Source organism: Colletotrichum truncatum (assembly GCF_014235925.2).
Source record: "Colletotrichum truncatum strain CMES1059 chromosome Unknown Contig_0001, whole genome shotgun sequence".
Taxonomy (NCBI): Eukaryota; Fungi; Ascomycota; class Sordariomycetes; order Glomerellales; family Glomerellaceae; genus Colletotrichum; species Colletotrichum truncatum.
The window spans coordinates 10,074,147-10,087,807 of record NW_027222398.1 but is presented as its reverse complement, the minus strand read 5'-3'; the positions used below and the strand labels follow the sequence as shown (position 1 = coordinate 10,087,807).

At 47.6% G+C, this 13,661-nt stretch overlaps 4 protein-coding genes across 4 annotated transcripts; 2 read left to right on the top strand and 2 right to left on the bottom strand.

The window, feature by feature from the left end:
• Positions 1 to 32: 32 nt before the first annotated feature.
• CTRU02_202819 (monosaccharide transporter) lies at positions 33 to 1,905 on the top strand (the record flags this gene model as incomplete). Its single annotated transcript, XM_036726900.1, has 4 exons — positions 33 to 49; positions 126 to 1,020; positions 1,083 to 1,361; positions 1,432 to 1,905. The coding sequence occupies 4 exons, from the start codon at positions 33 to 35 to the stop codon at positions 1,903 to 1,905; spliced, it is 1,665 nt and encodes a 554-aa protein (XP_036581609.1).
• A 254-nt stretch (positions 1,906 to 2,159) lies between these two features.
• On the bottom strand, positions 2,160 to 3,167 carry CTRU02_202818 (GNAT family protein; the record flags this gene model as incomplete). The annotated part of the gene is made up of 1 exon (XM_036726901.1): positions 2,160 to 3,167. The coding sequence occupies one exon, from the start codon at positions 3,165 to 3,167 to the stop codon at positions 2,160 to 2,162; it is 1,008 nt and encodes a 335-aa protein (XP_036581610.1).
• Positions 3,168 to 8,008: 4,841 nt separating this feature from the next.
• Positions 8,009 to 10,786, top strand: CTRU02_202817 (allantoate permease; the record flags this gene model as incomplete). Its single annotated transcript, XM_036726902.1, has 3 exons — positions 8,009 to 8,853; positions 9,212 to 9,578; positions 9,626 to 10,786. The coding sequence occupies 3 exons, from the start codon at positions 8,009 to 8,011 to the stop codon at positions 10,784 to 10,786; spliced, it is 2,373 nt and encodes a 790-aa protein (XP_036581611.1).
• A 714-nt stretch (positions 10,787 to 11,500) lies between these two features.
• On the bottom strand, positions 11,501 to 12,583 carry CTRU02_202816 (uncharacterized protein; the record flags this gene model as incomplete). Its single annotated transcript, XM_036726903.1, has 1 exon — positions 11,501 to 12,583. The coding sequence occupies one exon, from the start codon at positions 12,581 to 12,583 to the stop codon at positions 11,501 to 11,503; it is 1,083 nt and encodes a 360-aa protein (XP_036581612.1).
• Between the last annotated feature and the right edge of the window lie 1,078 nt (positions 12,584 to 13,661).

The following is a 13,661-nucleotide window of genomic DNA, read 5'->3' as shown; positions in this document are numbered from 1 at the left end:
TACCTTGGGTGGTACCAAGGCGCGTCGCAATCATGGGTTTAGGGAAACAGTAAGGACACCCAGCAACCGTACACTTTTCTTTTTTTTTTTTTTCCGAGCGCAACACAAGCTAACACATTGCCTAGGTCCATACGCATCAATGGAGCCGACTGCGGTATCGAATCGCTCGTGCTTGGTGTGGTGACCAGCATCGGCGGTTTCCTTTTCGGCTATGACACTGGTCAAATTTCAAGTATGCTCCTCTTTACCGACTTCAGAAGACGATTCGCAACTGGCCCTGAAGAGAATGGAGTTCCAACATGGGTTTCAATTATCCAGTCTCTCATGGTGTCGTTGATGAGCATCGGCACACTTATTGGAGCTCTTTCTGGAGCCTATACGGCTGACTGGTGGGGCCGCCGAAGGAGTTTGAGCTTTGGTGTCTGTATTTTCATCATTGGAAACATCATCCAGATCACTGCTATGAACACTTGGGTCCATATGATGATGGGTCGATTTGTGGCTGGTTTGGGCGTGGGTAACCTCTCTGTCGGTGTGCCCATGTTCCAGTCGGAGTGCTCGCCAAAGGAAATTCGAGGTGCTGTCGTCGCTTCATACCAGCTGATGATTACCTTTGGTATTCTCATTTCCAACCTCATCAACTTTGGTGTACGCAACATCCAGGAGTCGGACGCTTCATGGCGCATCGTCATCGGTCTCGGAATCGCCTTTTCCTTGCCCTTGGGAATTGGCATTCTTGTGGTACCCGAGTCTCCTCGCTGGCTAGCCGGTCGACATGACTGGGAGGGTGCGCGACTTGCCATGGCGCGTCTCCGCGGCATGAAGCATGACCCTCATAACGAACTAGTTGAAACAGATTTGCAGGAAATGTTCAAGGTCCTCGAGGAAGAATCCAAGACTGGAACGGGAACCTGGGTCGAATGTTTCACTGGTTCTTCTGGCATTCCTAAGACAGTTTATCGCACGCTCCTCGGCGTTGGCATTCACTTCCTGCAGCAGTGGACGGGAGTCAACTACTTTGTAAGCACCCGGCTATTATACCACACCCCTTGTTACAAGCATCTCTAACCGGAAATTCTTAGTTCTACTACGGTGCCACAATCTTTGAGTCGGCCGGTGTTGATGACCCGATCATGACTCAACTCATTCTTGGAGCTGTCAATGTTGCGCTCACCTTTTACGGACTTTACGTCGTCGAGAAGTACGGCCGGCGCTGGCCTTTGTTCATCGGTGCTCTGTGGCAAGCTGCTTGGCTTACTGTCTTTGCTGCCGTCGGCACAGCCGTTCCCCCTGACACCAGCCGCACTACCGGTATTGTCATGATTGTATCAGCATGCATGTTCATCGCTTCTTTTGCAGGTGTAAGTTGTCATTCATCTCACTTGAAGGCCTTCAGCAGCCTGTTACAGATCTTATCCTGACAATTCGCAGACTTGGGGACCTATGGCTTGGTGTGTTATTGGAGAACTGTTCCCATTGCGGACGAGAGCAAAGCAAGCTTCTCTCGCGACGGCTGGCAATTGGCTCGGCAACTTCCTCATCTCTTTCCTCACGCCTCTTGCCGATGAAGGCATCTCTTACGCATATGGATTCGTCTTCGCCGGTTGCAACTTGGCAGGAGCTCTTCTCGTCTGGTTCTTCCTCTACGAATCCAAGGGACTGTCTCTTGAAAATGTGGACAGAATGTACAGCGATCCGCATGTCAAGCCTTGGACTTCTAACAGCTGGGTGCCCCCTGGTTACATCACTCGCAAGCAGAAGGACGAAACTGCCTTCCACCGTGGATCTACCACCACAGAGCACACTGCTGTTGGAGAAACCCAGCCGAAGGAGAAGGGCGGCGAGGAAAGGCCGTATTCCGAGCACCACTACCAAAAGACTGAGTCGACTTCCAGTGCAGTTTGATGGCACATGTAAGCGGCTATTGAAACTATGAGCCGTACAGTTTGGGGTTTGGGAGACACGATTGGAATACCCGCGGTGGATTGTACATGTATTTGTAGTTGATGCATCTAATGATAATGCAAAAAGGTACTATCATCATTTTTTCCCGAGAGTATTGTAACTCTTTGACATTCTTTATGTGCCGTCATTCATACATCTTCGTAATTTGTGGATTTCATTTTGTGTTGAGTATTCATTTACCTATTTCACACTTTTTACTGAGAGTTGCCTGTGCGCATAAAGATATTCGACGGCCTGTCACGGTTCGCAAATTCCTCATCAACAACGTACTCGATCTCCGGTCCCTCCTGTTTGAAGCCCAGCTTTGAGTAAACATGTCTACCCATGGCAGATCCCTCAAGAATGCACTCAATTCCGCCTCTTCGTTGGGCCTCTTCCAGACCCCACTGCACCAGCTTCTTGGCAGCGCCTCTGCCTTGGAATTTCGGATCCACGGCGCACAGGTCCAGAACGAAAACAGCCGGAGGGCTCTTTGTCGCCGTCTGCTTGATGACCTCGGCACGCTGCTTCTGAAGCGAAGCAATGCACTGTGCAAGATACCGCTGCTCAGCCTCATTTCCGGGGTAAAGCGACTCGAGTCCGAGAGCCTTCTTCAGATCCGTCGGCTGCGGCTCGCCGTGTCCTTCGACAGCCGAGGCTTGCATCCAAATGGCCAGACCAGCAATCCGACGCTGTGCGCTGTTCTCCGGGTCTGGAACAGTCGCCTTGAGGAAAATCGTGTTCGGCCGACCATTTACGTCCTTGGATACCGAACGCCAGCGCTTCGCGAGACGCTCGCCGCTGGCTGCGACTCCCTCCGGAGTGTCCCAGCCGGGTGTCATGGCAATGTACACTCCATCGTGTACCTGGTGACCGAAGGCATTGATAGCAACCTCGGCAGCCTGGTGGAAATCCTCGGGTTGAGTGATGACTTCGATGAGAACGTCCGAAGGAGCACTGCTACCCATGATGGCTTGCTTGGGTAATCGTAAAGAAGCTGAATAGGTTGAACTATGAGACCAGTGTGTCCAGGGTATGTTTGATTGTTGGGAGCGAGGTGGACGATAGACTAGAGTGAGAGGTAGCTGCTGGTTTGAGTGATATTTGATTCGGTGGAGATTTAAGCAAAGACAAGTGTCTTTAAGGAGCTCGAAGTAGCATAACGCCAAGCCAGTATGAGTAGTTACCAATGTCTCCGCGATGCGGCCCACTGAACTCCGCATTTCGGGCACATGAGCACGATTTTTGGTAATAAAATCAATCGGCGGGCTTTGGGACGTCAGCTTGGGGGGCGTAAAGCTGCAGCTAGTGGCTAGTTTAGATTCAAGTGACAAACTTGATTAACTAGGAATTCTACTAAATTCGAAAGATGTCCACGCACTTTTCATACTGAATGTTAACGACGATATCTAACTATCTTAAACATGATCGACCGGAGAACGGGCACCAGCGCGATAGAGTCAATAGTAGTTCAAGGAATGCAAATACTGAGCCGTTGCACGTAACTCAACGTAAATTCTCATCTCTTTCTCAGACATTGATGTCGGAGCCTGGCTCAAATCTCTTTTTTTTTTTTTTTTAAACTTCTGAAGCTCTAATTCTCATAGAGATGGCGGAAGTGATTGAACTCATAACCTCAGTACTTCAACGCAAGAAAACAAGCCTATTCCTTATTTGTGTCGCCTGTGCTACGCTTCCCATGAATAACAATGTGCCGCATTTGCTGGTTTGAATCTTATTTACTCATACTCGGGAAAGATCGGAACAGAGATTCATGTTTACTATCGTCCGCACTCTTGACATCTTCTATTTTTCAACCAGAGCAAAACTTACAGTTGCACTAGCCTGCAGAGCCAGATAGAGGCTGGTACGGCTGTAATGTCAGCTACATCAATAATTGAAAAAGAGAACACCGTTAAAGATGCCCATTTACCGCTTGAACGTTCTCTATTAGAAATTTGAGAAACTCATCTCAGTTTAACTAGAAAAGAAAGCATTTCATACCCATCATATGTATCTTTGGCAATAATCGGGTGTTTTGATACTGGGATCCATTCCCTGCTGGCGGGTAAGTACCCAAACCCAAGTATCAACATACAACAAGGGTGGCTCTCCGCCCTGTTTCGATGACTCTTTCAGCAAAGAGGCTATTATCACAGTATTTACTGGTTTAGTAAAGCTTGTTTCCGCACACAAGCTTCAAAATCAATGATATGTCAACCATCTGAGACACCAGCTCTTAGTGTCTAGCAATTACCAGAGTTCGTACCAAATGAGCCACCAAATACTCAATCCTTCTTCAACGCCAGAGTGTGATCTTCAAGAAACTTTTTAACATCCACAAACCTGAAAGGTGCTCAACAGGATACATAGCCACTCCCATACAACAAAATGGTTCAGCTTCGAAAGACACTGAAGAAAATCCCTGGCACTCTTTACCATAGCAATCTCTACCTTTCTCCCCTCGAAGAGTATAGATAATGTAGCATCACTATCGTTATTCTATAGCATTGCTCCGAAGCGCAATTACCATCCGTTAATTTCTGATGTCATTTGATTGCATTTTACGGTAGTAGGTTCGGAATCTTACTTCCAACAATGTCCTCCGCTGCCAAATCCGACTGTGGTCCACAGTGAAGATGAGATCAAGCAGACGGTGCAATAACTAGAAAAGTAGCTGCCGCAAGACCACAAGCTGCCATCCAAGGGTTATCAACACAAAAGGGGGGACACGGGAGAGCCCGTTGTCTTTCATGACTGTCTTTATGGAAATATTCTTGCTTTTTGTCTGGCTTTCTAGTAGCCAGCTTTGAAACAGTAGGTGGTTGCCTAGCTTTCGGGCTTGAAGACCGTTTTTTATTTTCTTTTGCCATTGTATTTTTGCAGCTCTGAATCATCTTTTAGTCGATGAGTTGGTATCAGATCATTAGTAAAATTTACTACCAAGTCACGATTATTCGTTTAAGCCTTTCAATCGCCGTTGGAATCCATTATAGCAATTTCAAGGCTCACTCAATCTCCTACATTGCGTCGTATCGTCAATAATTGACAGCTTTTTGATACCACGATGCTGTATAACCAATTCTCAGGGCTGGTCCTTCAAATTGCTTTATAGCCATTTGCTAATTTTTGTCCAAGAATTCCCTTCTCGGTTCACTTCCTTAAGAATTTAGTGATAAGCGGCTTCCATCTCTCTTATAAATGTAGTCGAGTCCAATTTTTTGAATGACTTATGTAGATCTTTAATTGAAGTAGCGTAATGGTGATTGGCTTTCTGGGAAGCTCCTAGGCGCTTAGAGAGACTTTGTGGCCAATAAGAATGACTTCGAGCCGACAACCAGGTTGGAAGGTCTCACCCCGGCGTCACATTAAGGGCGAGTTCCGGCCGTTAGTGATTGGATGGGGGGCCAGTGTCTGCTGACCCCTTCCCTCAGCCTTATTCTACTTCTCCTCGCATAACTGCTGCATTCTGTTTGTTTTGTCAAGACACCTTTTTATTCTCTTGCTTCGGGTAAGAGGTCCAACCGTCTTTGAAGTTATCTTTTTCTCGCTATCTGGTTGAAACTATTGTCTACCTGCGGCAATGACCAAATGCCTGTTCGTTTCGCATAACTAGTCAGTTCTTGACCCGGAAACAAGATTTGTGTCAACAGCAATCATCACTTTCTACGTAGCTAGCAGACCCTCAGGTCTTCACTTACACGTTCAATATCTTCCACGTGAAAAGGCTGTGGCAGGCCACTACTCTGATTGCAATGTCAGACCGAGTCTCCGAGGCTCGCTCCACCGCTCAAGCTGGTCGCCCGTCCTTACGGACTCAATCGGCTGAGCGCAAGTTGACTAGGTTCTACGTCAATGTAGTATTCCTGTTTTTTGAAATTGTAAAAAGCTTACACAAAGCGTCTCCGGGAGACGATGGCCATCTAAGGTGCACTTACCCTAAATTTCTTTACGATGACATTTGTGCTAACTTTATGGGCCGTAGTATGGATATTACTAATACCCATGAGGAACTAAACGCAATTCTCAACAAAGAGTCTAGATGGCTGCATCCCCAGACCCAATCCGATATGGATCGCCGGATTGCTGCCCTCGATAGCTCTCCCACCTGCCAGACCTTGCCTGAAAATAGAGCGTTTGGCGGAAGGCGCGACTTGTTCGCCAAGCCAGAGTTGTGCAACGAGCTCTCAACAATTACTTTGAGCCACACGATTTCCAAAGACAACACGGCGGGTGATGCATTTCGACAAGACTGTTTGCTAGGGTACTTGGGCCAAAAGTTGTGGCGACGTTCTCACTTTACTTCAATTTCGTCCCCTCGATTAGAGCCGCCACCACTTCCTATTCAGCCGATTGCTGCTAAAGACTATCACCGATTTCTCCCAGCAGAAGCAACAGTCGACCCGGAGCCGGTACCTAGGCTAGTTTCATCAAAACAGGAATGGGATTTTCACAAAGAAACACTTCGCCAACTCTATGTGTCAAAGGGAAATACTCTTTAAGAAATTAGAACCATCATGTCCAAAAAACACTCATTTTTCGCAACGTAAGGCTACATTGATAATGAATGGAAATGAAAACTTGCTAGCAAAGCAAAACAGGTACTGAATGTATTAAAAACAGTTTATGCATTGGCAGTGGAAAAAATACACCACCCAAGGTCCCAAGGAACAAGCCTCTACCAAGTCCAATTCCGATGAATCCGAGGAGGATGATTTCAGGCAGGGGCAGCCCTGGAAACAGCCCAACTACGCCCCCGACCCGACTTGGAATGCAGTGAAGCAACACCGGCAGTTAGTGGTCGAGCTAACAACAACACGAGAAGAGCTGGGCGCAACGGGCAGCCAAGACGAGTTCACTCAGTGGACGAAGTTGCGTTGCATGCATAATTAATTTGCTGGGCCAACTTGGGAAGAGGATTGCATGACATTAATCAAAAGACAGCGATATGTCATACATGTCATACAAGTAGACGCAATTGAAAAGTCGCGGTGGTATCAAGAGAATAATTCTTGGCATTCATTGTATGTAGTTAGAAATCAAATGCAGAACACAATGATCGTACATGATAAGCTTTCCTCCATTCCGTCAACTTGCCTGCTGGGACAGCATACGTTTAATACTCGTGTTCATCGCGTTTACATGGACGCCCTCCTTTTCAGAGTAGGTTTTGCGGGTATGTGGTTTGGCGTCGTTGGCGGATTGGGTACTACAACACGATGGATGGAGGCAGCACTACGTTGGAAAGGAATTAAACTACAGTGATGTGTGCATCTTGTGGCAGTTTCAAGTAACTCCCAAATTTAACTACATATCCTACCGACTACGGCTAGGCTACAACCACCTGCATAGTTAGTATCCAACAAGTAACAGACAATGTGAGCTTCTTTCTAGTCTCATTCCTATTATCCACGGACTCTGTAGAAACATTGACCGCTTTGTGCCTGTAAACCAGCCGCAGTCGATGGGATATGTGTTTGTGTGTGAGACCCTGTAGCAGATTTCGGCGCGGACAATCTAACCTTGTACCACTAACCTCTTCCTACCTTAAGATGATAAATTCAATATTTTAACACACCAGAGTTATGCCTCGAAACTTCACTCTTATTGAAATCATCTAGTTGCGTCGTGATCTTTTTCTTTCAATGAATTGTGTGTTAAATCATGTATGAAAGACTCCCTGTGATGCCCTGTGTACTACACCGTCCATACCAAGAAGGAATGATGTTCTATGCTATTTTGTTATACTCAGTAAGCATCAGTCGCATGGACTACCATGTGAGTTGTGGGATTTTGGATAAATATCGGAAACCACTCGCGTGACTTCAGACTCCGGAGACCCTCCGCTTGCTCGGACATCTTCCGTAACACCAGTCCTGATCCGGACACAGTCCGGGCGTTCAGTGGCTCACAGGCTCTGTCGGCTCTTCAGTGAAAATCATAGGGAGTTCCACAGGAACCAACCAAACCCAGAAAAAGAACAAGCTTCTTCTGTTTTACCCAATATTCCATCGCTCAACCCCAACGACTGTGCTCAACTTGCCAGGCGACTATTACCTCAGCCATGACCGCTCTTTCAATTCCTCCTGGGGCTTGGAACTGTCATATGCATTGCTTCGACCCAGAGCGCCATCCTTTCAAAGCAAATCGCGCGTACACCCCAGAACCCGCAAGAGCAAATGAGCTTGTCCGGAACGCCTTGACTGACAAGATAATGCTGGTTCAAGCAACAATTGAAAATGGATACGCAGGGCTTTTAGAGAACATGAAGCTCTGTCGAGACTCACATCCAGACAAAAATGTCTTTGGGACAATTTTCTGGGATGTAGAATCGGAACCAAAGTCGAGCCTGGGTACATTGACAGATCCCCAGTTTGATGAACTCCATGATGCCGGGGTGCGGTCTGTTCGTATTCATGGTTCCTACGGAGGTTCGGGAGAAGATTTGGACTGGGTGCGCAAACAGTTTTTGGACGTTGCCAGACGATGCCCAGTTCGAAGACACAACTGGAGTATCTCAGCTCAGCTGCCGTTAGCAACTTGGTCGTCCTTGGCAGATACATTGTTGAGCCATCCGATTCTTGAAGGCGTCTCAATTATTGCTGACCATAACGGCTGTGCTACAACATCTGATATTAGCAGTGCTGAGCTGAGTAGTTTTATCCGCCTCCTACAGTCCGGAAGATTCTACGTCAAGATCGGAGCACTTCATAGGCGGTCTCCTGCAGACATAACACTGATGCGCCCGGTAATCGAAGCTTTTGCCGACAGTGCACCACACGCCATATTGTGGGGGAGCGACTGGCCCCATTGCAATGCCAGCATCCGTGGTCTTAAACCCACGCGTCCTTTGGAGGTGGACACGAACGCAGAGTTAACTGCGCTGCAAGAGTGGCTTACCCCAGAGCAGTGGATCAAATTGCTCGTCGTCAACCCAGCGCGGGTGTTCGGCACCAGTGAGAGTTAGAGATGGGGAAAACCTGGGGTTGAAATGGAGAAAAAGGGGGGTTTCGGATCGGCTCCGGACCGAACTGAATTAGCCTGGGCTCATCTAGAAAATTAGCAGCAATGCGAGAGAGGGTAGTTAAACATCTAACAAAGGACTAAATCTAGAGCCAAGAAAACTCATAAATGCAAGCTTTTCGATCCAGCGACTCTCTTTGCTTGTTTCGACGCCTCTCGTCCATCCCTAGCGGTAATATCTGAGATCATTTCCTTTCACAGCATCATCATCGTCGTTGAGCACTCTGGCAATGGCTATCAACAAAATTCCAACAGGCCAGTTGGAAGAGGTGGACAAGCAAACAGGAGAAGAGGTTGAAAATGCGCCAACGAAGAATCCGACTTTGATGGACACTTATCGGTCATACTCCCCCGAGTTTTCGAAAGAAACAGAGAAACGACTACTTCGCAAAATCGACACACACCTGTTGCCACTTCTCGTCACCATTTACCTGTTCAATTATCTTGATCGAAACTCCATCACCCAAGCCCGCCTCTATGGCCTTCAAGAAGATACGCATGTCAAGGGTGCCACGTATCAAACAGCCATCTCGATCTTCTCGGTGGGATACATTGCTATGCAACTCCCATCTACGCTTCTTATGACCAAAGTGCAACCGCACATCTTCCTCGTTAGTGCCCCGTCTCCCCTGCCGGACTACAGTCTGAACATATTTAGCCTGGGTGCATCATTATTTGGGCCTTTGTCAGCGGCTGTACGAGCGCCACCTCCTCCCCCGCCGGTCTCCTCACCATAAGATTCTTCCTAGGAATTGTGGAAGCCCCCTTCTTCCCAGGTGCCATCTACTACATGAGCTGTTGGTACACCAAGAAAGAGTTAGGCTTGCGCATGGCACTCCTAGTGTGTGGATTGTTGCTTTCCAATTGCTTTGCAGGTCTCATCTCGGCCGGTATTCTTTCTGGGATGGCGGGCGTAGGTCACTTAGCTGCTTGGAGGTGGCTTTTCATTCTTGAAGGTCTCGCTACAATGGTGGTTGGAGTCGTCGCCTTTTTCATGTTACCTGATTATCCAGGGACAACAAAATGGCTGTCTGAAGAAGAAAAAGTAGTGGCCCAGGGACGACTGGCGGCTGATGCTGGCAGTGAAGAAGTTCTAGGCGAAGATGAGATCTCGATGAAACAGGCCATCTTCGCGGCGTTGGGAGACTATCGAGTTTGGCTATTCGCTTGTCTCCAAATGTCGACCACAGCATCGATTTCATTTTCACACTTCTTCCCCACCTTGATTCAGCAGTTGGGCTTCAAAAACAACACCATAGTCCTTCTCCTCACGGCGCCTCCCTACCTTTTCTCCTTCATCTGGGCGTTATCTTTTGCTTGGGATGCAGACAGACGACAAAAGCGATCGCCACATGCCAGTATCTCTGCCATCATGGCCATCGCCGGCACAGTTTCACTCGTCGCCATGGGCGATCAACGCTGGCCACGATATGCCATGACGTTTCTTGTTTGTGCAGGAACATTTGGGATTTATTCTACAACCTATCCTTGGTTGTCCTCGACAATCGTGCAACCTGCCGTCAAAAGGGCTGCAGCGATTGGAATTGCCAATACCCTCGCGAACAGTGCTTCCTTATTCGCAAACTACTTTTGGCTGGATCATTATGGACCCAGTTTCCGCGTATCTTGGGCCTGTATCCTGGCATTTCAAGTGCTTGGTTTGACTTGTATAACTGGCCTCCGTTTATGCCTCAAGAAAGCCAACCGCAGATTTGAGACGCTGTGTGACCAAATCGACCCAAATAACGAAGATGCCTTGAACAGGCTTGATAAGGACTCGCAGAGGGCTGTTCTGAATGGTTTCAAGTACATTACCTAGATAGAAGATGCTTCTGAACTGACTGATGCGATTTTATTGAGATATTCCTTGCAGCCATCGTAATATGAACGCTCAATGACTCCAAGGAACATCGAGGGAACACATTACTTGTAATAGAAATTTCATCTCTTATTACGCACACGAGACTTTATTCCACCACCATATAATATGATGTAGCCGAAATATTAGATGCTTTGGAGTTTCTTTGATTTCCACCAAGTGCTGAACTATCCTATGACTTTACGTTGCAGACTCAGACTTGCGGTGATTATAATAAACTTTGGCTTTACCGTAAATTATTCACTCTTATTCATAACACATGTAATTTGTACCTATTACTTAAAATCAACAGCTGGCTAGTTAACCATAATTTCTATGGCTGTGATTGCCATGACGTAACCCAGAAATCACAAGTAGACGACTAGCTGTTTGAAAGCAAGATTCCTGACATACTTTCTATACCAATCGAAATAATTGATGGCGAATACCTGGATCTGAAAGCTCAATTCAATAAGAGCTGAAGAAAACATATAGTTGCAATAGCTTACTGTGACGCGAAATGGACAGATCAGCATCACTTAGACATCAATAAGCATGTCACAAAGTTCATCCAGTATTCTGTCGACCATTGAAAATCAAATTGAACCAAACCCTAACAATCTAAAAATACACAAACAGCAAATCCTCTAAACCAGAACCGAATCAAACCGCCAATCAAGCACCAATGGAGAACTCCTTCACGATCTGGCACTTGGGGGCGTTGCCAGTGGCGTCGTACTCGCAGCGCTCGCCCTTCAGAGTTGAAGCCATGCCTCTCTTCTCAGCAACGCGGGCACTGCGGTCGGAGTTGCGGCGGGCCTGGAGTCCGGAACGCTTGCTGGAAGTCTTGGGGGTGACATCAGTGAAAGCGCCCTTGGCAGAGTCCCAAAGCTTGTTGTCAGAAGTGATGAAGGGAGCACCGGCGAACTTGGCGAGTTCTCCACCCTTCTCCTTGAAAAAGTCTGCGGCTTCCTCGACGCAAGGAACAGTGTCGATGGTCTCGTTCTTGTGGGAAAAGGAGCGTTTCGCAGCGTAAGACTCCTTGCAGTCATTCTTGTTGGTAATCTTGCCGACGTTGTCACTGATGAAACCGCAAGCTTGCTGGAAGGTGGTCTTGGCCAGAGAATCGTTCTTGCCCTTGTTGAAAATGCCGGCGAGGTTCTCCATGTCAAGGTGAAGCGACTGGATGGGCTTGTTGGCGCCGTCAGGTTGGCCGTCGAGCCAGACGCAGCGCTGGCGGACACCGTTCAGAACGGCACCCCAGTTCCACTCATGTCCGCACTGGAAGCCCAAATCGCCAATGGGAATGAAGACCTCGTCGCGCCTGGCCTGGGTGTCGCTGCCCTTGAGAATGATGTTGGAGACACAGATGGCATTGCCGCCGGGCTGGATGTCAAGAGACTTGAGGTTGAAGCCGTTGTTTGTCTTGAAACTCTGGATAGGTGCCTCGGCGTTCTTTAGGCCATCGTATAGGTCCAAACCGCCCAAGTTACGGCATTGGTCTTTGGACTCCTTGCTGTTGCCCTCGTAGACGCCAACAAACTCGGTGTTGGAGAAGTCGGAGAAGATGACGGTCGGAGGGTTGCCAGCGGCATCCTGGTTGTCTCCGATCTCCATGCGGAGAGTGTAGTAGTCTACCTCCTTGGGCTTCTGGGTGATGGCCTGCATGATTCCGATACCCGATGAAACGAGTCCCAAGAAGGTGCCGACATTGCCAATGGCGGTGCCAAGAGTAGCAACTGCTCCGATAGCGGCCATTTTGATTCAAAGAACTGGTGATAAGTGAAAGTGGTGGGTGAATATCCCTAGTGAGTGACTGAGAGCACTGAAAAGAATGAAAAGGCAACTTGTTGTTGCGGTAGAGGACTGCTGAACTGTTGTGTGATGATGAGATAGAAAAGAATCGTTCCTCGAGAGAAGTACGGTCTTCTTTTATAATTGTTCGAGATGGCTAAAATGCCCCTATCTTTCAAGCCCAAGTTAGAACACAGTGCTGTTCACCTATTGCATCCAGACTCCTGGATGAGTTCGATATTGCATCTTGGTCCATGATCCCCCGTGGCCCACCTTCTGTCCAAAGTGCCACCCCCACCAGTTGTTCTCGGGACCAGCGGTATGGCTTTAGCCTATGCTATTCTCAGCTGCCAAGCTCTAGACAAAATGGGTCTAAGAGAATAGACAAGAACATTATTGAACGACCTTAGCATGCATTCTAAGAAGACCAAAGAGCCCCATCCAAATACATGTGAAACTGCGGGAGGATACGATCAACGCAGGGACTCCCGGACACTCTCCACCCATGCAGGAGTCTTTTGGCTGTGGTCTTTGCTGGGACGATCTGCCGAGAGACAGTCAATAAATGATAGTTAAAATTTCTTGAAGTTTTGAAATTGAACATGCCTAGTTTCTAAGCTGGCAATAAGAGACAGATGCGTTTTTCTGCACAAAACGCATCAATGACAAGCGAAGCATTGTTTTCTGCAGACGTTACAGTGGCTGCACTTTCACAGCGACATGAACCACAGCAAGCAAGACTCTTCACCAAAGAATAGAAGGCTAGGAAATCTTTTGAGACAACGTCCAAGCATTATCCATGAAAATAAATCAGGTGAAGGTGGGGCTCTCAGCCCAAATGTCGGAAAGTATGCTAAGCCCTATGGGTTCTAGACTTACAGCAACCAGCATTGAAAAATAAACCTTCAATCAATGTTGGGTAAGCATTTGACCTGTCAGACGCCATCCAAGATACTTTGACTCAGGAGGCAAGCGGTTTCGACAGAATGAAAAATTCACCAATGCTCCTTGGTACGCAGGAAGTTTCCAAGGCCGATGGATG